A 20,827-nucleotide genomic window follows, 5' to 3' on the forward strand; every position below is an offset into this window, starting at 1 on the left:
CCTGGTATTTGACACTTAGGAACTCACTAGATATTTACTGCATATTTATTGGATGGATGGCAGGACTTAAACTCAGGTTAGACTGGTTCCATAGGCTAGAGCGGCCTTCACTGCAACCAAGAACTATGGAGCCAGATGGTGGCCAAACCATCTCAGTTTTAGAACTGACAAGTTGGCTGGTTTGGACAAAAGGCCAAAAATTCCAGTCCTCTCACCCTAGTGACAGCAGAGGCTCCATTAGGTTAGGAAACAACAGAGCAAGTTGGAAAGGGAGATCACAAAAAAGCAGTCCTCAGTGTACCATGCACTGACCATCTTCGTATCTGCTGAAATTTAGGTATGATTTAACATGTGCTCTGGAGCCAGGCTGCCTAGGTACAAACCCAACTTCTCCACTCCGTGGTATGACCCTCGGCGAGGTACAGTAACTTCTCTTGCCTTCACTTCCTTATCTGCAAGAGCAGTATGTATCTTATAGGATTTTATGGAGATTAAATAGTTAATATAGTATAAATGTTTACAATGTAGTCAGTGACATGTAAATGTTCATGATCCTATCTTTCCTGGACACACAGGTAACAAAAAGAGAAAGCCCCAGACCACTCTGTAGTATTAGTGAATACAGAGTTACAAAACAACACCAAAAGGCCATGTTGGATAGGCTGTAAAAGTGTCTCAGATGCCTACACATCTACAGTTTGAGTTATGGAAATTCATCAGGGTCCCATCAGCCTCAATGCCCATGATTTGTAGATTTATGAAAGCAAATTAGAAGATAGCCAAACCAAAGTTAGCAGAGCCTTTGAAAAGGTAGCAGAATTCGATTTGGCAATAAGCTCCATATCAGTCAGAAGATCATCTGGACCTGTAACAAATATCACAACTCTATAGAGTCACTTATTTACCATATTTCATTGTCTTGATAAAATCACTAGAGAAATTATTACAACGGTGCCAGTTCACCCAGAATTGTAATTCTGGCAAATGAAGACCAGGATGCTCAAATGCAGAATAGAAACTACCAAGAAAAGTGAAAAGAAATGCTAATAGCATTCCATGTCTAATTCTAAATGTTACTGCTTTCTTTGAAACCACGCTGCAACATAGTATGAACCAGCTCAGAAGGCACAAATCAGGAATGGTGGTTTGTTTTGGGGGCAAAAATGTCAAAGCAACACAGGAAGACACACAACCAGGAACAGCAGCTGTAGATGAAAACCAAAGGTCAGATTTCATGTCCTGGGCAGTGTTTACATATCTGTCTTGAATTTATGTCTACATGTAGAGGTGATCTTGTAATCAGTAGTATCCTAAGTCTACTGAGCAATTGGATAAGTGTACTAAACACAAAATAAAACTGTTGTATACTCATTATTCCTTTTTAATCTTCCCAACAATCCTATGAATTAAGTATTATATCCTTTTTAAGATGAGAAAGCGGAGGTTTAAGAGAATATTTTGTTCAAGGTCACATCCAGGAAAAGCAAGATCTGAGATTTGAAAGTCAGGCTTATCTGACACCAAAGTATATATATTGTATCAACTATTCTTTACCACCAAAACAAAGTATATATATTGTATCAACCAATCTATATCACCAAAGTATATATATTGTATCAACTATTCTTTACCACCAATACACTCTCCAGGGGGGTTGAATGTTAATAGGTCAGAGGATACTAAGTGCTAATCTTCTTAGAGAAAAAGAGTTAACCTGCAGATTTAGCCCTGATGTTGCCATTATTTTACTAATTTACAGTTAATTGTAATCCAGATCTAAACAGGCAGGCACTTCTTTGTGACTCACTGCACAAAGAGATCAGTATAATAAGTAAATCAGTAAACATTAAACAATCAGCATAATAACAAAAAGAGATCGGAATGCACAAATCTGGGGGAAAGTGCCATAGCAATTTAAAACAACAAAACAACAAAAAAGCTGTATGATTCAGAAGATTTAAAAATGGACACACAGAAAATGATCTCTGTGTGTGCACAACACACACCCTCTTTTAAAAAGCAAACAATTAGTGGGTAGAGTGCAGAAGTGGGTTTAGGGAGGGCCTGCTTATCAAACCTAAAGGAAGTGAATTAAAGTCTGAAGCAAAATTATAAAGATGTGTAGTGAGAGGTAAATGAAAAATCAGGCATTAGAATTCACGAAGAAAACAGGCATCTAGCGATTAAGATGAGGAATGTATACCTCATATTATGCAAACATATGAAAATGCAGATTCCATGATAGATAACTGGTTATTACTCATGCCCTTAATGACCCTATACAGTACAAAATAGTGCAATTATATGAATACAATAGTATTTTTTAAATAACAAAAAATTTTTAATGTTTTTTTTTCTGTTTATTTCTGAGAGAGAGAGAGACAGCGTGAGCAAGGGAGGGTCAGAGAGAGAGGGAGATACAGAATCTGAAGCAGGCCCCAGGTTCTGAGCTAGCTGTCAGCACAGAGCCCGATGTGGGGCTCAAACCCATGAGTCATGAGATAATGACCTGGGCCAAAGTCAGACACTTAACCAACTGAGCCACCCAGGTGTCCCTAGCAAGTCTCCTTCCAAATCGCATTAATCCAACTGAAAAATGTAATTTCTATAGAACTTTAGAACCTCTGAATTTGATAATGTAAATGCTAGACTTAGGTGCAATTTGTTCAGTAGACCCCTGTTCATAAGGAACAACACAGAGGAGATCTAGAAGTAAAAAAGGAAAGATAAAGAAAAAGAGGAAGTGGAAATAGATGGACATTTAAAGTCAAAGTAAAATACAAGCTCATTAAATGAAGCAATAAGGAGAAATAAAATATTAACGGTACAGAAAAAAACAGATGCTGATGGCATTGTTCGTATGTCACATAGGGCATCTTTTCTCCAGTTCACTCCATTTTACAGTGATAGTAAATTCTTCCTCATTTAAGCCTTGAAGCTTGTATAATGAAACAGATTTAATCACAAACTAAAAATAAATATTCTAGCTTTAGTAAAAGTGCAACTGAGAAAAGAGATCATTTTTTAGAAGTAGAATGATGGAGGATACTGTGTGAATTAGTATCTAAATGATGCAGCTAGGTGGGGCATTTGTGCCATTCCTGTTGAGACTGGACTTCTCATAACAGACCAGTAGAGGCAACAACAGATCAGATTCCTATAGAGGAACCACCCATGACCAAGGAAGTCGAAGAACAATTCAGTTAAATGATTAAACTTCTCAACTTCAGCTCCCTGATCATGCTATCTGAAATTGTTAGGTATTGGCCAGAGGAAAAAAGCGACAGTGAACAAGAGATAAGCTTAGTCTTGAGTTCAAATTATTTGCACCCCAAATTTGTATTACTTTCAAAACTCAATGCTGAACCTTCATTCACTTTATAGTAGTTTGTGAGACAGCCCAAATCTCTTCAGCAACCCTACACAAAAGACTTGCTGAGAATAAATACTTGGGGATACAAAGGGTTTTCAGAACACTCCTCCATTAGGCATAAATTCGAAAGGACAGGTGGCTCAGCACAGTTAAGTGTCTGACTCTTGATTTCAACCCAGGTCAAGATCTCACAGTTCATGAGATCAAGCCCCACATTGGGCTCTGAGCTGACAGCACAGAGCCTGCTTGGGATTCTCCCTTCCTCCTTCTGCCCCTCCCCCACTCACATGCACACTCTCTCAAAAGAAACATTTAAAAAGTATATTAAGACAAGAAAATAAAAGAAATGACAAGTTCTATTTTGCCAGGCCTTCTTTACTCACCAAGCTTCCCCATGCTCAAGTGGTGAGATCACGTTCTATCCTTGACAACACCCCCAGGGCCTACCTGTGCCTGATGTCCAGGAATCAGAATGTCTGCCCCCTTGTATGGACCGCACTGTCTCACATCTCTCAGACTCTGGTTGTCTTGTATTGGGTGCAGTGTAATCTCTCTCCAGGTACTATGACCATCTCCATTTCCCCTCCCCATTTAGATAGTTTCCTGAACAAATAATTTATGTAAATAAACATTCTTATTAGACCAGAATATTGGGCACTCTTATTTAGTGGCTGTGTTTATATAATGACTAGTACTTAATCCTTGGAGAATGGCAATGGCTCCCCCCACCTTTTATTTCCCCATAACTCCATTTTAACTATCGAGCCTTTATACAGCTGCTCCTTGTGAACAGACCCTATTATGCTTCAAGGGAACAGTTCCCACAATGCTAAATCAAGTAAGATGCTACTCCACTTCTCGGGAGGGCCTAAAATCTGTTTTCTTCAAATACCCTCACTTTAATAAAAACATTAAACCATCTACTGCAGCTCATGTATTAACTGTCCCATTGTTCAAAAGATAAAATTAGGGGGGCGCCTGGGTGGCTTAGTCGGTTAAGCGTCCGACTTTCGCTTAGGTCATGATCTCGCGGTTTGTGGGTTCGAGCCCCGCGTCGGGCTCTGTGCTGACTGCCAGCTCAGAGCCTGGAGCCTGTTTCAGTCTGTGACTCCCTCTCTCTCTGACCCTCCCCTGCTCACGCTGTCTCTCTCTCTCCTAGAAATAAATAAAACATTAAAAAAAAAAAAAAGATAAAATTAGGTAATTTTTACTTCTGGGAATATATCATAGAGGTACATGCAGAAAACTTATGAAGATGCATGTTCAAATGGACTTATCCTAAACAACGTCCATAGGAAAGGCCATTTTTAAAAAAGAATGATGTAGAATTATACATTCTAATGAAAGATGTTCAAGATATGTTAAATACAAAAAGCAAATTGCATACCATTCGTGTAACTTGAGCCCGAGGAGGCTGTGTATTTGTGTGGAGAGTGGGGGAGGGAGAATGAGAGGGAGAAAGCGAGTAAGGGGTGGGGGTGAGGGGCACTTTTTATAAGGATTACCTCTTTAGAGTGGGACTTAGGAGGTAAGCAGAAAAAGTTATATCCTTCTTCACTGTTTGAATTTATCATTTTGTGTATTATTTTCATAATAAAAGCTAGTTTGAAATTTTCATTTAATTGAAAGGATCAGTAGTAAACAGATCTGAATTCTTATAAGCAAGTTGAATAATCACAACATTATCTCACTATACCATGTCTTACCAATTGTATAGCATTGTCACTATAAATGCTTTTTGGAGCTAAAGCAATTTTCTGGTTAACTTAAGGATCTCTGATTGTAAACCAGAATAATTTAAACCTGTATAAATTCATTTCTAAAAAAGAAAAATTCATTTCTATAATAAATATGAAGACTGCTCTAAAAAACCCTAACCCTAAGTAAATCAGTAACTATAATTTGTAGCAAATACATTAAAAGAATCCTATCTATCATTTACAGTAAAGACTCACAGATTCAGAAGAGACCTTAAAGGTCATCTAGTCCAACTCTCCCAGCCTAATATTCAGACAGAATAAAAACAAAAACAAAAACAAAAACACTGGGGCGCCTGGGTGACTCATACAGTTGAGCATCTGACTCTTGACTTCTTTTGGCTCAGGTCATGATCTCAGGGTTCACAGGTTCGAGCCCCGTGTCGGGCTCTGCGCTGACACTGTGGCTCCTGCTTGAGATTCTCTCTCTGCCCCTCCCCCACTTGTGTGCATGCGCGCGCGTGCACGCGCACACACACACACACTCTCTCTCTCTCTCTCTCAAAAACAACAACAGAAAACAACCAAAAAACAGAACAAAACAAAAATACTAGCACCTGCTGAGGAGAGTACGGATTTGTCTGAAACAGAACAGTCCCAGGAAGTAACACAACCAGAAATGTCCCCCTGAAACACGGACATCTGGTAACTCCACTAAAAAACTATTTTGGTCCAATGTCAAGTTGCACAGGCCAGTTTTAAAAAGTCACTTGACTTCATTTTCCAGTTTCAAAGCTTTCAATTTGTTACAAACCAAAAGAAATCAGACCATATTGTGGGTTGATTTTAATGAACAAAATTCTCTGTATAAAAACATTTAAACTTTATCAAATGCTTTAAAAACACACACGCACAGATCCAAATCCATTACAGAATCTTTGAACATTATCTTTTTTCACCTCAACATAACGTGTAATGGGATAAAACTCTACATGTGAAAAAATTAAGACCCACAGTCTTACACACGTATGTACATACACACACACACACACACACACACACACTTTAAGAAGAACAAAAATATATGGGATGGGATTCGGAATGAATTTCTTATAAAGCTTATATAAAAGAACACTACAGGAGTAAAAGAACTGCCTATACCAAGAGAAGATGCAGAGAGGGGAAAACAGAAAGCAGGGTTAGCCAAACTCATTAATAAATACTTTGAGAAGTTCATTCAAGAACAGTGAATTTGGGGAGTTACAGATGATCCCTACTTTTCACCACCTCAAAGTCTGTGAATCTGAGAAGTGATGGTGCTGAAAAAGCATCTACGGTCTCGTTTTTTGTAGGCCTTGATTTGTTCAGCATTATTCAGGTGTGGTTCGTCCCCTTCAGTGGCTGATTCCTCAGTTCTCAGTCGGTGTTATATCCTATCCAGCAGGAGAGCCACAGTCAGAAACGGTGGCAAACACAGGGTGGGGCAAGGGCGGCAGGAAGGGCTGGTGGTTAAAAGGAGCCGGGCTGCCTGGGCTTGGATTGCAGCCACACTACCTGCAAGCCGCCCGCCCCTCAGCAAGCTCTTTAACCACTCTCCTGTGTCCAGGTCCTCGCCTTCAATTAGGGATCCCTATTATTTACGTCAGGTAGGACTATTAAAGAGGATTTAAACAAGGTAATCCCCTTAAAGATTTTTATCACACTACCAGTCACAATGCTCAGTAAATGTTAGCTAAAATTACTATTAGTCTTGGCAGTATAGAGCAACCAGAAGGAAAATTCTATTCTATCTCCGTATTTCTCCTCTTTGGTGAGGTTTCCAGGGGCCAACTGTGCCAAAAGCCAGTATGTACGATGCAAAGAGACTGAGGATCTAGTCTTAGGAATACAGATGTTCGCTTTTATATTAGAAAAAAATTACATGGCTCCATATCACAAAATTTAACATCTTTCCATTAAACGTCACACAATTCTCATCATCATTATGCCCTACAGACACCCTAAATGGTGTGGGGTTTCTAATGATATTCAACAACAACAGGGTCCATAAATTTAAACTAAGAGACAGCTGCAGAAGTGGGTGTTGGGCAAGAATCTGTGTGTGCCACAAGAGCTTGGGCCGACAGATGGCTGGATTCTGCCTCCACGGCCTGGACTCCCCCCCACAGTCAGACGGGTCAGGCTTCTGCAGGCCTCCAGATCTCCATTAGCGAGTGCCGCCCTGCAAGCGGGAAGCTTCCAAGAGGTGAAGGAAGCCGCAGCCACTGAGGATGGAACGCCCCACACCTACTTCAGTATGATATGATAACTATCATTGGTTTCTGCTGTAAAAAAAAAAAAAAAAAAAAGAGAGAGAGAGAGAGACAAGGAGAGAAAATAATCTTTAGTCACCTTTAAAACACAGGAGAAAAAAAATAAATACTAAGGTTCTTTTGAGAAGAGGGAAAAAAAAAAAACCAGCAGGACAAAGGGCAGCATACTCATTATCACAATATATTTACAATAAATACGCATTATGAGAGCAGCATGCCTCAATCTCATTTGCCACAGAAGGTGGAAGAGAACGGCACAGTCATCAGCTAATTTTGTCTACTCTCATAATGGCAAGAGGCCAATGCAACAAAAGGAACCATCTCTAAGGACGTCACTTTCTCTACCTCAGATATGGTGGTTGATACTTTCCCTCTCTCCTCAGAGGAGTAAACCATGAAAAAAGCTCTTAGACACCTTAGAGAGAGGCATCTGCTTACTATTCTATTACCTTTCATGGTGTCCAGAATAAAACAGGCTTCTTCCTGAAAGTTCTGTATCATCTGAGGAAAGCAAGAAAACTTGTTAGTTCTTAAAAACTTGGGTTTGCTGCATTTATTTGGACTAGGCAGCTTTTTATGAGATTAGATTTAGGGGAAAATAACCCTTTGTTTTGCTTTCTCACATTCAGTTCTTACATTTTTAAATGCTAAGCAGTCTAAAACAGTGATCTTAAAATTACAGTATGCATTTTCCTGGGTTAACCCGACGTTCCATGGGGTGCACCAACACAGACAGGCCCATTTGGGGGACTGACTTTCTGGGCCTCGGCTTCCATATGTACTCTTTCCCAAAACCGCCTGAGCGCCTCTTCGGCTTTCTCTCCCTACTTCCCCTTGTCAAACTCCCTTCTCCCGTTTTTGAAAATAAAGGCATAACTTTCAACATCCTGGAATCCCACAAGATACATTATTGCCCCAGGGTACAAAAGCCTCCAGGTTGCCAAAGTGTGACTGTTAACGTGAACTTTAATGATGGGGTAACAGACTCCTATGTAAGTCACATGGTTTCTAATTCTTTCCTTTCACCAGAACTGAAGACTGACCTAATCACAAGCTGACAAATGATAGGTGATTCAAAATAATTCTCTGTAACATCACTATATAATTTTTGGCACCCAACTCAGAAGTTAAATAAAAAAAAATCCAGTGACGCTGTTATAAAAAAAAAATCCAGTGACGCTGTTATAAAAAAAAAAACCTCCATCCATTCCTGTCTGACAATTTGTGTGAATCAGATTCCACAGCACTTATATCTACAGAATGAAACAGAATGGAAGTGATGTTGACCTCCATTTCATTCCAGAAATCAGGAGAGAGTATTCATTGGTACATGAATTAATGTGGGCGGGGGTGGGAGTCAGACAATCCCATTTCTCACTGATAGATATACTTCTACTACATTTTTTTGTTGTTTCAAGTTTTTGTCTAATACATATTTCTTAGTGTTTAATAATTTCTTATCGAGGCATAATACATTTATGTTAATTGTATAATTATGATAATTAATTTCAGAAGAAATAATTTTTAAATTTTACTGCAACATTCTCTTGTTGAAACAGATTTGTTTCAAAGAAATATGGTAGGATAATTAGTAAAAAATATTTGAGCATAAAAATGGGTTATGATTAAGATAAGGTACTATGGGGGAAGTAAATGGAAATAGGAATTTAAGAAAATAAAAAAATGATGTGAAACTCTGTTAAAGAAAAGCATATTCATGTATTTTTTAAGACAATGGTGCTGGTATTAAATCACTCTTCTATTTAGGTCACATGGAATATAGTTAGAATAGTGATGCAACCACTTCATTTTTAAAGTTTATATAATATGCCCAGGAATGACATATTCTGCAACTACTTAAACTGAAAACAAAAAGTTTTAAGTCAACCTAAAAATGTGCAAGGGGATACATGGTATTTAAAATATTTTAGAGAGTAAGCAAGTAAAACGGTTTGCAAAGCCCTGGTCTGGAACACAGAGCGCTGCGCCTTAGCAGAATTACCCTTGCTCCTATCACATGCCCTGACAACTGTCATGTGGTGACTCGGCTCTACTGAAACTCCACCTCATCACTAATGAGCACATGGATTCCTGTTGGCCCCTGCTTGTATATCTGGCTGATCTGGCGAGGGGAGATGCTGAAAAGCTGAGCAATTTTTTCTGTCAGTTCAACAGCGGTCAGTTCTTCGAGATAGATGGCGTGGTACACTGCAAAAGGGAGAGAGCAATGGCAGTCAGTACAGGTCTCTCTGCTGTGAAAGGTAGTCTGATCACTAGGAATGCCCACTTTTCTGAAGGACTCAGAGTCAGACTGCCTGAGTTCAAATCTTAGCTCAGCCACTCGCTGGCTGTGCGACTGGAGCGAGTTACTTGACGTCCCTGAGCCTCATTTTCCTCATCCAAATGTTAGCAGTAACAGTAAATCTATTGCAAAGAGGAGATACTAGCTGTAAAAATTAAGGCATGTAAAAGGGCCGAGAAAAGTGCCTGGTGTGTATTAGGAACTCAACACACGTTTAGCAAGTACCATTACTTCTAGAAAATGCTGACTCTGCTGTTTGAGGAATTCCCATCACACACGCTCATAAGTCATCTCTCCCCCCTTTCTTCATATGTGTCCCGGCCTGTCCAGAACCACCTACCGAAGAAAGTCCCATTTGAGTCTCCATCCTCACGCTTCTGCTGCTGCTGCTGCTGCTGCTGCTGTTGCTCCCTCAACTGCAGGGATTCCTGACAAACATAAATGGTTAGCCTTGGGCGCACCATCCTAAGGAGGAAAACAAGGCTGTTAGTCTTACAGTTTTCATGGGAAGCACATTTTAAGGGAGAGCTTGTGTATCTATGTTAACACTACAGAGAGGGGTTGAGAACTGGCAGCCCATGGGCCAAGGGAGCTCATTTGCTGTTTTATTAGCTCCCCACCGGTCTGTGTGCATGTATGTGCACATGTGTGTGCATTTTAAATGAATTCGTTCCAGCATAATATAAACCTCTGACATTTTGACTTTTCTTGAAAAACCAGATCTAGCCAACTGAGACCCTGACACTTTAAACAGTCAGCTGTTCTTCTTGCGTGACGCATGCATTCTTCGGTACACCCCAGATCTGACTGTCACTCCGTTTACATCTGGCCTTTGTAGTCATTTGAGTTTATGACCTTTGAGGTGAAGTTTAGAAATATTCAAAATGTGTCTTGTGAGCTGTTGTTTCATGAGTCCCGTTCAACATATACCTTCTTCTTAGAGGCACCACACTCATGAACTGGAGAATCTTATTTTCCTCATTACCTTCTCCTAAGTAGCCTAGGCCTCCTTTTTGTTCTTACTTCTTAGACAACAGCATTCAATTACCCCTTGATCTGATCATCTCATTCCTTCCTATTTTTAAATGCTCTTTAAATAATATGTTAAAAAATAAAAGATCTATTCTTTCTTCTCCAAGTTATCAACCTCTGGATTTTTCCTCTTTCTTTAAAATTTTCCAAGATTAGAGCCCACCTGATTCAACAGTTCCTGTGATGTACCCCAACAAAATACCTTACAATCTGTTTCATTATGTAGTCACTGATTTGATTCTGTGGCATTAATCTGTATGCTTTTTCCACTCATACTACTACCTATTTGAAATTGTAAATCCCAAATAGGGACTACAGATTTACTCTGTATTACAATTTATAAGTAGACACTTAAGTAGCTCCTATCCAAGAATGACCTCTTTAGTTAAAACAGACTCAGAGGCTTCGCATCTATTGTTCCTCCTGCCCAGAGTGTTCTTCCCTCATATGACCCTGCAGCTTCCATCCTTCTCACAATTCAGTTTAAATGCCCCCACCTCAGAGAGGTCTTTCCTGACCAGATTCTGGGTACTCTATAGGTGATAACCTTGTTTTTGTTTATTTGTTTGATTTTCCCTTAAAGCACTAATCACTATCCAGAATATTGTTTATATTTTTACCTCTCTCCCCATTGGAAAGTAAACTCATGATAATGGGTACCTTTGTGTGTTTTGCTCACCAACATACCCTTGGAGCCTACAATAGTACGTGGCTCAGAACAGGGACAATGAATATTTATCGAATGAAAAAACTACCTGGAAATGAAAAATGGGATATCACGGGGAATTCTTTGAAACAACTGTAGGAAAGGATATTTTCATCTTTGTTTATCTGGTACAGAGCTGGCATTTGCAAAGAATGCTTTGACAAGATGCAGTTAACTGCATACAAACAGTACTGTGAAGAGTCCCTGAGTCCAAATCCATCTGAAATCCAATCTCACTGATAGTTTAATGCTAATTACATACCGGCCTTTTAATGCATTAAAAAGTCTGATTCCATCTGCAGGGCCACAGATTTGGATCACATCATCTCTAGTTAGTTTCAATAAATCTGCCCCTGGAATAAATATAAGAAAATGGGTGATAAAGACAAAGACTGTCTTTGTTAATGACCATTAAAATGGTCACCGTTATGTTATACTCCACAATCTTCTGCATGGTACGTAAGCCTCTCCATGACCTGGCCTGTTTCCTCTCCCACCTTAACTGTCACCCAATGAACTGGTCCATTTAACCCTATGTTTTCATCATACTGATGAAGTCTAACGAGCAAGTTGTTCCCCTTCCCTGAAATATCCTTCCACTGTCTGACCAACAGAGTCCTCAACATCCCCCAAGATATACCTCACACATTACACATGTTCCCTAACTCCAGAAATGACCCCCATCCCGTGCTTTGTACCACTCATCACTGCACCGCAACTAATTTTTTTTTTCAGGGTTTTATTTTGATTTGGGGGGGGGTTGATACTAGATGATGACAGATCAGAAAGTATGCCTTATCCATGTGTGTATCCCTACCATACCTGGTATACAGAAAGTGCTAAATAAGTGGAATAAGCAAATGAAATACAATATAGTGATATCAAGGGGGAAATTTCAGACTACCTACAAATGCCCTTGATAAAATAGTGTATGGAATATACCTTTTTAAAAGCACTGTATAGAATAAATATTTTTAAACTGAAGTGAATTTAAACTAAGAAGTCTTTCTTTTTTAAGTATTTCACAGCACAGATGCAGCTGGTGAGAAAGTCTGAGGGTTCTATGAAATTTACTTCATCAGAAAAAGTCACAAAGACCCCTCACTCTCACACACGCACATGCATGCGCACACACACCCTTACGTGGATGCCAGGAGGCCCTAGAATATAAAGGAATATTTTGTGCTGGGGAAAACAAAAGGACACATAAATTTAACCTGAGAAGTTTGTAAAAAGCCTTGTGAAAGTAGAAAAACGATTTCGATGCAACCACTGCTGAGCTTCCTGAGGTGTGGTTGTTGGCAAGAGGTTCTGAAAGAAAAACAAAGCAAGCATTTTTTTTTTGGGGGGGGGGTAACTATACAGATTTATCTCTTACATCATTAGGTAACACAGAGCCAAATACACCCACACTCAAATGGGCTGCCTAAGTTTGCTTGGAAGTTGTTTATACCTCATCAATGTTCTTTCTCTAACCACACAAGATGCCCATGGAATTCCATGCCTACCTTCCTTACTAGACTGTATGCTCTTTACATTTTTTTTTTTTTTAACATTTATTTATTTTTGAGAGACTAAGAAAGACAGAACGTGAGCAGGGAGGGGCAAACAGAGAGGGAGACACAGAATCCAAAGCAGTATCCAGGATCTGAGCTGTCAGCACAGAGCCTGATGCAGGGCTGGAACCCACGAACGGTGAGATCATGACCTGAGCCAAAGTAGGATGCTTAACCGACTGAGCCACCCAGGCGCTCCTAGACTGTAAGCTCTTTAAATGCAAGGGTCCTGCATTAACTTGTTCACATCTCAGTTCCCTAGCATAGCCAAAATTTATAGTCAAAATTCAATGAATGTCTATTTAATGAACGAATAAATAGTAGTCCTTAAAAGGTGGCCATTTCTACGGAACTGCACAGTCATCATAGTATTAGTAGACATAGCAAATAACTTACATTTAACTTTAGACTTACATCTGTGACTGGAGGGGGTGGCTCTGGCTGGTGGTTTGGTGAACCATTTCTGAAGAAACATGTAAAATGAAAAGGCTGAGTCTATGACACATACTAGGGTTCATCATCTCATTCCTCACCCTCAAAGTAAGTCTCAAACTAGACATTTTTTCTTTTAAAATTTTATTTTTAAGTAATCTCCACACCAACCTGCACCCGAACCCATAACCCCCAAGATTAAGAGATGAATGCTCCACCGACTGAGTCAGCCAGGGACCCCGCAAGCTAGATATTTAAAGGACTCTGTGCTCTTTCATAAAGCAGTTTTAGTCTATAGTCAATACTTCTATTATCTGTTAATGTAACATTAAGATTATAGGGAGAGGGCAAGAAACTGTCATTTGCAACATTTTTTATTATTGGGCAAATTGAAAAACAATCACAATTTCAGTAAATGAGGATTCATTAGATAAATTACGGCATAAAGAATATTTAACATAAGCAATTTACAAGAAGAGAAACTAAAAATAACAGAATAGCATTCAATAGATTATCTTAATAAATATATAAATATACACACAAACATATAGCTAGAAAAAAAATACCAGAAGAAACTTTATGCAATGCAATGTGATCCCATACTTTTTTTTTTTTTTGAGAGAGCAAGCGAGCGAGAATGAGCATGTGTGTAAGCAAGGCTGAGCAAGAAAGAGGCAGAGACAGAGGGAGAGATAATCCCAAGCAGGCTCTGTGCTGTCAGTGCAGAGTCTGACATGGGGCTCAAACTCACAAACTGTGAGACCATGACCTGAACCGAAATCAAGAGTCGGAGCCACCCAGGTAACCCCACATACTTTTATAATAATGAAAGATAAAACAATTATTTTTAAAAATGAGTGCTGCCTAATTTGCAATCCACAGGCTATCTCCATACTCTGTCTTTCCTTATACCTCCTGTTACTCTAAGGATTGTCCCTATTCCCTAATACTTCTTTTTTTTTTTTTTAATAGTTTTATTTATTTCTAGGAGAGAGAGAGAGACAGCGTGAGCAGGGGAGGGTCAGAGAGAGAGGGAGTCACAGACTGAAACAGGCTCCAGGCTCTGAGCTGGCAGTCAGCACAGAGCCCGACGCGGGGCTCGAACCCACGAACCGCGAGATCATGACCTAAGCGAAAGTCGGACGCTTAACCGACTAAGCCACCCAGGCGCCCCAATACTTCTTTTATCAGAGAAAAATTTGAGCCTAATAATAAAGTAATGACAAAGAGAAGAGAAAAAGTTTTAAAACATAACTCTTTAATCCTACATATTTATAAATGCCTACAGGTGCATGGCTGGCTCAGTTGGAAGAGTGTGTGGCTCGGGGTTGTAAGGTCCAGCCCCACATTGGGTGTGGAGATTACTAAAAAAAAAAAACTTTAAAAAACATAAAAAATAAAAATAAAATTGCCTATAAGTAGCCTGCATAATCCATACGGATGGTAAGAGATTTGTCTTTCAAAACAGGCTTTGTTCTTCTTTTTTTGCCTTAGCCGCAAAATTCAAATTCAGTATTCAAACTTAGTAATTAAATTATCACCAGGCCTTAATTATCTATTCCCTCTACAACTTCTACCTAGTTTTATTTCTTAATTGTTATGTTTTGAATACTGAAGCTACTTTAATTACCTGTAGATGCAGACAGAACATAAAGCCTACATAAATTCACAAAGCAACATTACAACCAAAAACATCACACATTTAGTAGCCTAACTATATCAAATTTCAATATGGCCTATGTGGAGTATGTGTTAAGTGCCAGGACTAATAAGACAACTTATTTTAACTGGCATAGGCATCTGTAGCAACTTTCAATGATCTCTGATGATAAAAAACAATAAAAAGACATTAAATGCATCCCACGGATCATTCTAAAACTTCATTTTGGCTTTCGTCTTCAACCTTCTTCCCCAATTATCAAAGGTCCATAATAATTAGGTATTAGGGTCTTTCTTTTCTTTTTTTTTAAATTTTAATGTTTTATTTATTTGTGAGAGAGGGAGAGACAGCGTGAGCAGGGGAGGGTCAGAGAGAGAGGGAGATACAGAATCTGAAGCAGGCTCCAGGCTCTGAGCTAGCTGTCAGCACAGAGCCCGACATGGGGCTCGAACCCACGAACCGTGAGATCATGACCTGAGCCGAAGTCGGACGCTTAACTGACTGAACCATCCAGGTGCCCCTATTAGGGTCATTCTTAATTAGTAACAAAACAGATTTCAGTGTTTGTACAACTGTGTTTCAATTCCTAACGACCACTCTGGTGAAAGTATGAGCAGGAAGTGAAAAAAAAAACGCAAGATAATCAGTGACAGAAGTGAAAAGCCCAGAAAATCAGTCTCGGAATCACTAAAAACTGACCATGATGCTGTTTTCTTTTTTTCTTAAATGCCGTTTTTTAATAGAAAGAAAAAAGAGGAGGAGAAAGGACTTTTGGTCACTTTTGAAGATAATCCAAACCTCAGTTAATCCATGAATCCATCAGGGACTGACCAAATAGAAGGACTTACTGATTTATAAAGAGCTTGCATAAGGGAAGATAATGAAAGAAGACATATTTAGGACAAACACAACCTAATTGCATTTCCCAGACTTACCCTTCCCCAAGAGAAAAACTGCTGTGGGAACTGTTGAAGCCAGGTGATGGGGAATTATTGACATATGTGATCTCAGGCCATGGAGAACACTAAAAACAAAAAGCAACTGAAATACTGAAAAAGTACATTTGACCCTAGTGTCCCACTAAAATACTATTACCTGAATAGCATATCTTGATTAAAAAAGTCTTAACTGTAATGAAGAGAAAATATACCCAGGACAATTAAATCTTGACCAGACAAGAAATTGTGGGGGGTTGTTTTATTTTTTAAAAACTCATATAACTGATATACAGTATTATATTAGTTCTAGGTGCACAACATAACGATTTGATACGTGTATATATTGAGAAATGGTGGGATCTTATTTTCAGAATAAAAAGTATTGATTGAAATGGTCACAAAAGAAATCCTTTTACCTCCGTGAGTATTGTTGTCTCATAAGAAGGCTGGTATTTTTCCTTTTCATGAGGTGTTCGTTTCTCCATTTTCTCCCTATCTGTTTTTTGCTTTCTGTCTGCACCTTTGGGCTGAAATGAGAAATGTTTTGTTTTGACTCACTGACTGAATTTTGAGCCAATAATATTATTTCTAAAAGCTGAAACAGTCACATGTGAAACAAGGATTATGCACAATAACGTAAACACAAGATGCAACCTTGCATCTAAGTCTGAAAATAGGAAACATAACTTTGATGCAGTTAAAAAAGAATAAGTGATGTATAGTTATGGACATGGAAAGATCTCTAAAGCACAGAGGTAACTGAAGAAAGCAAGCCTCAAAACAATTCATATAGTGCAATCCTATTTATGCTTCAAAGAAAAGATGCGTATACCTATGTACATGTGTATATAAAAGCACAGAAGGGACTAAAACGATGATGCTAAATTAGGACAGTGGCGACCTCTGAGAAAGGTTGGGGAGTCGAGGTAAAAGTGAGGCTTTTAAAAAAGAGGGACTTCAGTCTGAATACTTCTGTATTAATGAATCTTTTGCAATGAGAACAGATTTATCCGTGTGATAAAAATAAAGACCAAAAGAACAAAAGAAAGTCAAATACCAATGTAACCAAACCTATCAACTTTTCAGAATTTTGTGAGCTTTTATAAGAGCTTATAATCTCAACAGACTTTAAGAGCTTTCAGTGAAAATCCATGTGTTTGCCTCTATCTCCCTTTCCAAGTTCCCCTCCTCCCATGCCCATCCCCATATAAATCCATGACCAGACATCTCAGTAAGTACCTCAAGGACTCCAGCTTAGACTGAGTTTTAACAGTTGTTGAAAAACAGACAAGTGGACTTTCTGACTTGGTAACTAATGTTAAAATTGAAAGATGAGGGGCAAAGGATACAGGGACAGCAAGTTGCCCAGGAATACCTTGAAGACTTTAATCTGGCAGCTGGCTGAGTGTAAGTGCTCAGTATATTCCCCGTTTTCATTTTCCTTGAAGGTATCAATTTGTACTCGGAATGGCACTCCCTTTTCTCCACCGTGCTTCCTCATAGTGAACTCTGTGCTGATGCAGTGCACCTGCAAAGAATAGAGCGTCCAGGTTTCAGTACTGCTAGCCAGCCAAACCAGTCAGCAGTATTTTTTGAGCCACTACTAAGAGCAAAACCTTAAAAAACAAAAACAAAAAAAACACTATGAACACCTATAAAAAACTTTTACCCCAGGGACCCCTGGCTGGCGCCATCAGTAGAACATGCAACTCTTGATCTCAGGGTCCTGAGTTTGAGTCCCATATTGGGCATAGAGCTTACTTAAAGCCATATATATAAAATCTTCAAAACAAAACAAACAAAAAAACCTTCTACCCTCTTTTTGATCTTGAAGAATGTATATTCTAAAGGGAGAAATAAAAATAACTTATTTACAAATGAAACAAAGTAAATGTACAGATCCAGTGCTAACAAAAGCTACCTGGAGGAACTAAATTCATTAACTGTTTCAAAGAATACAGAGTTAATATAAAAGAGAAATGATTTCTATTAGTAAAAGTCTCCTAGACTTTAAGGTAGAGTTTAGAAAGCAGAGGCACCATCCATGCTAGGAAAATAGCATCCATGCTAGAAAGCTCACAGGCAGTAGTGGAGAAAAAAAGGTTTGCAAGGCTTGCTTGGCTATGGCATCAAGTGACAACCTTGGTGAATCTTAACCTTGAAACCTTGACTGACCACTTATTAGCTTAGATAAATTGTTAATTTCTCTAAGCCTCAAAGACTATTCCTAGTCCACAGGATTACTGCTGAAAGTTTTAAATAAGATCATATATACAAACTGTTTACTTAACATAGTGACTAATGGGAAGTACTCAATAAACCCTAGCTTTCTTTATCACAGATAAGAATTTTAAAGGATCTACTCCACACAAATAATTGAATATGTAAATCAAACTTTAAGCATAAAGATGTTCAAAATAACTTTATGGAACAACCTAAATGCTAAGTAACAAGGAAGTTATAGTACATCCAGAGACTGGAACATTATGTAGCCATCAGCAAGCATGTTTCTGTTTGCTTTTGTTTTGTCATACAAATAAATAAATTGGGGAAATTAGAATGGCAATTCAGACACTCCTCATTGCTCTCAGGCAAGTGTTGAGGAGTCTGGACTTGACAGGTTGGAGCCCTGTAAAAATCTCAAATGCAACATGTTTTATCCTTTAAGAAGCAAACTGGTAGTAAGGACGCTCTTCACGACTGAGCCCATGTGCAAGGCCCTACCTGAATGAACACAGATGTCCGCTTGGCCGGGTCCCACAGGAACTCCACTGTATTCAGCTGGGTGGGGTTAGCCCTAGGATCGATTATACCCACAGACATTGGGATATCTGAGAAACAAAACGGTAACCATTGAACAATTCTGAGGACTACTGGGTTTAAATAAGAAAGCACCGATTGTTTTATTATTGGTCCTCGTTACCAAGATTTTTATGTATCACAACCTAAACCTCTTTTTGCCAATGAAAAGGGTTTGATTAGAGCTAAAACTAACCTAAGTACTTTCCTTCTGAGTATCTTTTTTCCACTTTAAAAGGTTTTTTTAAATAAGACAATTTAAACGCAGTTTCCTTTCAATTTGCCAAAATTCTACTTAAAGACAGATTTAGTCAACACACTGGCTCTAAAAATGTAATATAATCTGCTTCACTTACAGTTTTAAGATTAGTGTTACTGAGAGAAGAACACTAACAAGATCGCTATAGAAAGAGAAAGCAGAATGTCTGAAAAAAGGCAGAAGCATTGTATTACAGAAAGAAGTGGGAAAAATTTAACACAGAGATCGATGCTGGCTTTGAAGTCATCGAATAATCCCGTAACAGAGCAACAAATCTGATACTCAAGAGGGAATGAGCCTTAGTAGAACTGTTCTATTCCACATAACATATACTCACTCAACTATCATTTCCTGACTTCTATTAATATTCAAACTGGGGAGACAAAGCCAGGCTGATATTATCAGCTACAGTACTAACTAACTATGCTACAATTTTTTTTTAATATTTTATTTCTTTCGGAGAGAGACACAGAATGAGCAGGGGAGGGTCAGAGAGAGAGGGAGACACAGACTCTGAAGCAGGCTCCAGGCTCTGAGCTGTCAGCACAGAGCCCTATGTGGGGCTCGAACTCATGAACCGTGAGATCATGACCTGAGGCAAAGTCGGAGGCTTAACTGACTGAGCCACCCAGGCACCCCACTATACTACAATTTTACTGTTGATTCAAACAACAAAACATTAAGTGGGTCCCACAATGTTAGTTGTGTTGTATTCATCCTAAAATCAATTTATCAAATTTATCTCAAACAGATATCAGGATATCCCACATGCGAATCGGTGTTTCTTAGATAAAGCTAGTAGGTACTTAGATTTGTTTAACAATTATGTTTACTAGTAGGAGATTATGACCAGCAGGAGATCAAAGACACAGATGCCAGGATTAAACATACATTCATGAAGAGAGACTGCCTGCATGTTTGTAAAACAACTTCCCTTAAGCCTTATGATTTTTTTTATGTTTTATTTTTTATTTATTTCTGAGAGAGAGAGAGAGAGAGAGAGAGAGAGCATGAGCAGGGGAGGGTCAGAGAGAGAGGGAGACACAGAATCTGAAACAGGCTCCAGGCTCTGAGCTGGCTGTCAGCACAGAGCCCGATGTGGGGCTCGAACCCACGAACCGTGAGAGCATGACCTGAGCCGAAGTCGGATGCTTAGGTGCCCCTTAAGCCTTATGATTTAAGAAAAATCAATGCTAGGGGCACCTGGGTGGCTCAGTTGGTTAAACGTCCAACTTCAGCTCGGTCAGGTCGTGATCTTGAGGCTCGAGAGTTCAAGCCCCACATCAGGCTCTGTGCTGACAGTTCAGAGCTTGCAGCCTGCTTCTGATTCTGTGTCCACCTCTCTCTCTGCCCTTCCCCTCCCTGCCTCCCTCTCTCTCAAAAATAAACAAACATTAAATTTTTTTTTTAAAAACCAAGAAAAAGAAATTCTACTCTGTATAGCAAAGTAGTAGGGTGAAAAATATAAACTGCAAATCAAGAGACATAGATTCTAATCTCAGGTCTCTTACTATAGGTAAAACAAACCCTATCTGGCTCTCAGGTATTAGTAAAATTAAAAAAAAAATTGCAGCATTTGGGGGAAAAAAAACCTGGCTCCTTTTATAAACACTCAAAACATCAGACCCTGAAGAGCCAAAACAATCTTGAAAAATAAAGTTGGAGGTCTCACATTTCCAGATTTCTTTTTTTTTTAATTTTTTTTAAATGTTTTTTATTTATTTTTTAGGAGAGAGAGAAAGACAGCGTGAGCAGGGGAGG

General features: G+C 39.0%; 1 protein-coding gene across 4 annotated transcripts in view; it reads right to left on the minus strand.

The window, feature by feature from the left end:
- Positions 1 to 5,899: 5,899 nt before the first annotated feature.
- Positions 5,900 to 20,827, minus strand: part of TFCP2 (transcription factor CP2) — a 48,707-nt gene continuing 33,779 nt past the window's right edge. Inside the window, exons 5-15 of one of the 4 annotated variants that reach the window (XM_039241379.1) lie at positions 18,733 to 18,839; positions 17,384 to 17,536; positions 16,425 to 16,535; positions 16,006 to 16,094; positions 13,393 to 13,441; positions 12,640 to 12,733; positions 11,685 to 11,775; positions 10,025 to 10,149; positions 9,448 to 9,590; positions 7,832 to 7,883; positions 5,900 to 7,391 (exon numbers count right to left, since the gene is read on the minus strand). In XM_039241379.1, coding sequence (XP_039097310.1) covers positions 7,357 to 7,391; positions 7,832 to 7,883; positions 9,448 to 9,590; positions 10,025 to 10,149; positions 11,685 to 11,775; positions 12,640 to 12,733; positions 13,393 to 13,441; positions 16,006 to 16,094; positions 16,425 to 16,535; positions 17,384 to 17,536; positions 18,733 to 18,839 — 1,049 coding nt within the window. In that variant the 3' untranslated portion in view covers positions 5,900 to 7,356. Of the gene's footprint in view, positions 7,395 to 7,831; positions 7,884 to 9,447; positions 9,591 to 10,024; positions 10,150 to 11,684; positions 11,776 to 12,639; positions 12,734 to 13,374; positions 13,442 to 16,005; positions 16,095 to 16,424; positions 16,536 to 17,383; positions 17,537 to 18,732; positions 18,840 to 20,827 lie in introns of all 4 variants that reach the window. The other 3 variants (XM_039241378.1, XM_039241377.1, XM_039241376.1) reach the window with 3 other exon arrangements.

Source organism: Hyaena hyaena, unplaced genomic scaffold, assembly GCF_003009895.1.
Source record: "Hyaena hyaena isolate Hyena2069 unplaced genomic scaffold, ASM300989v1 scaffold_192, whole genome shotgun sequence".
Taxonomy (NCBI): domain Eukaryota; kingdom Metazoa; phylum Chordata; class Mammalia; order Carnivora; family Hyaenidae; genus Hyaena; species Hyaena hyaena.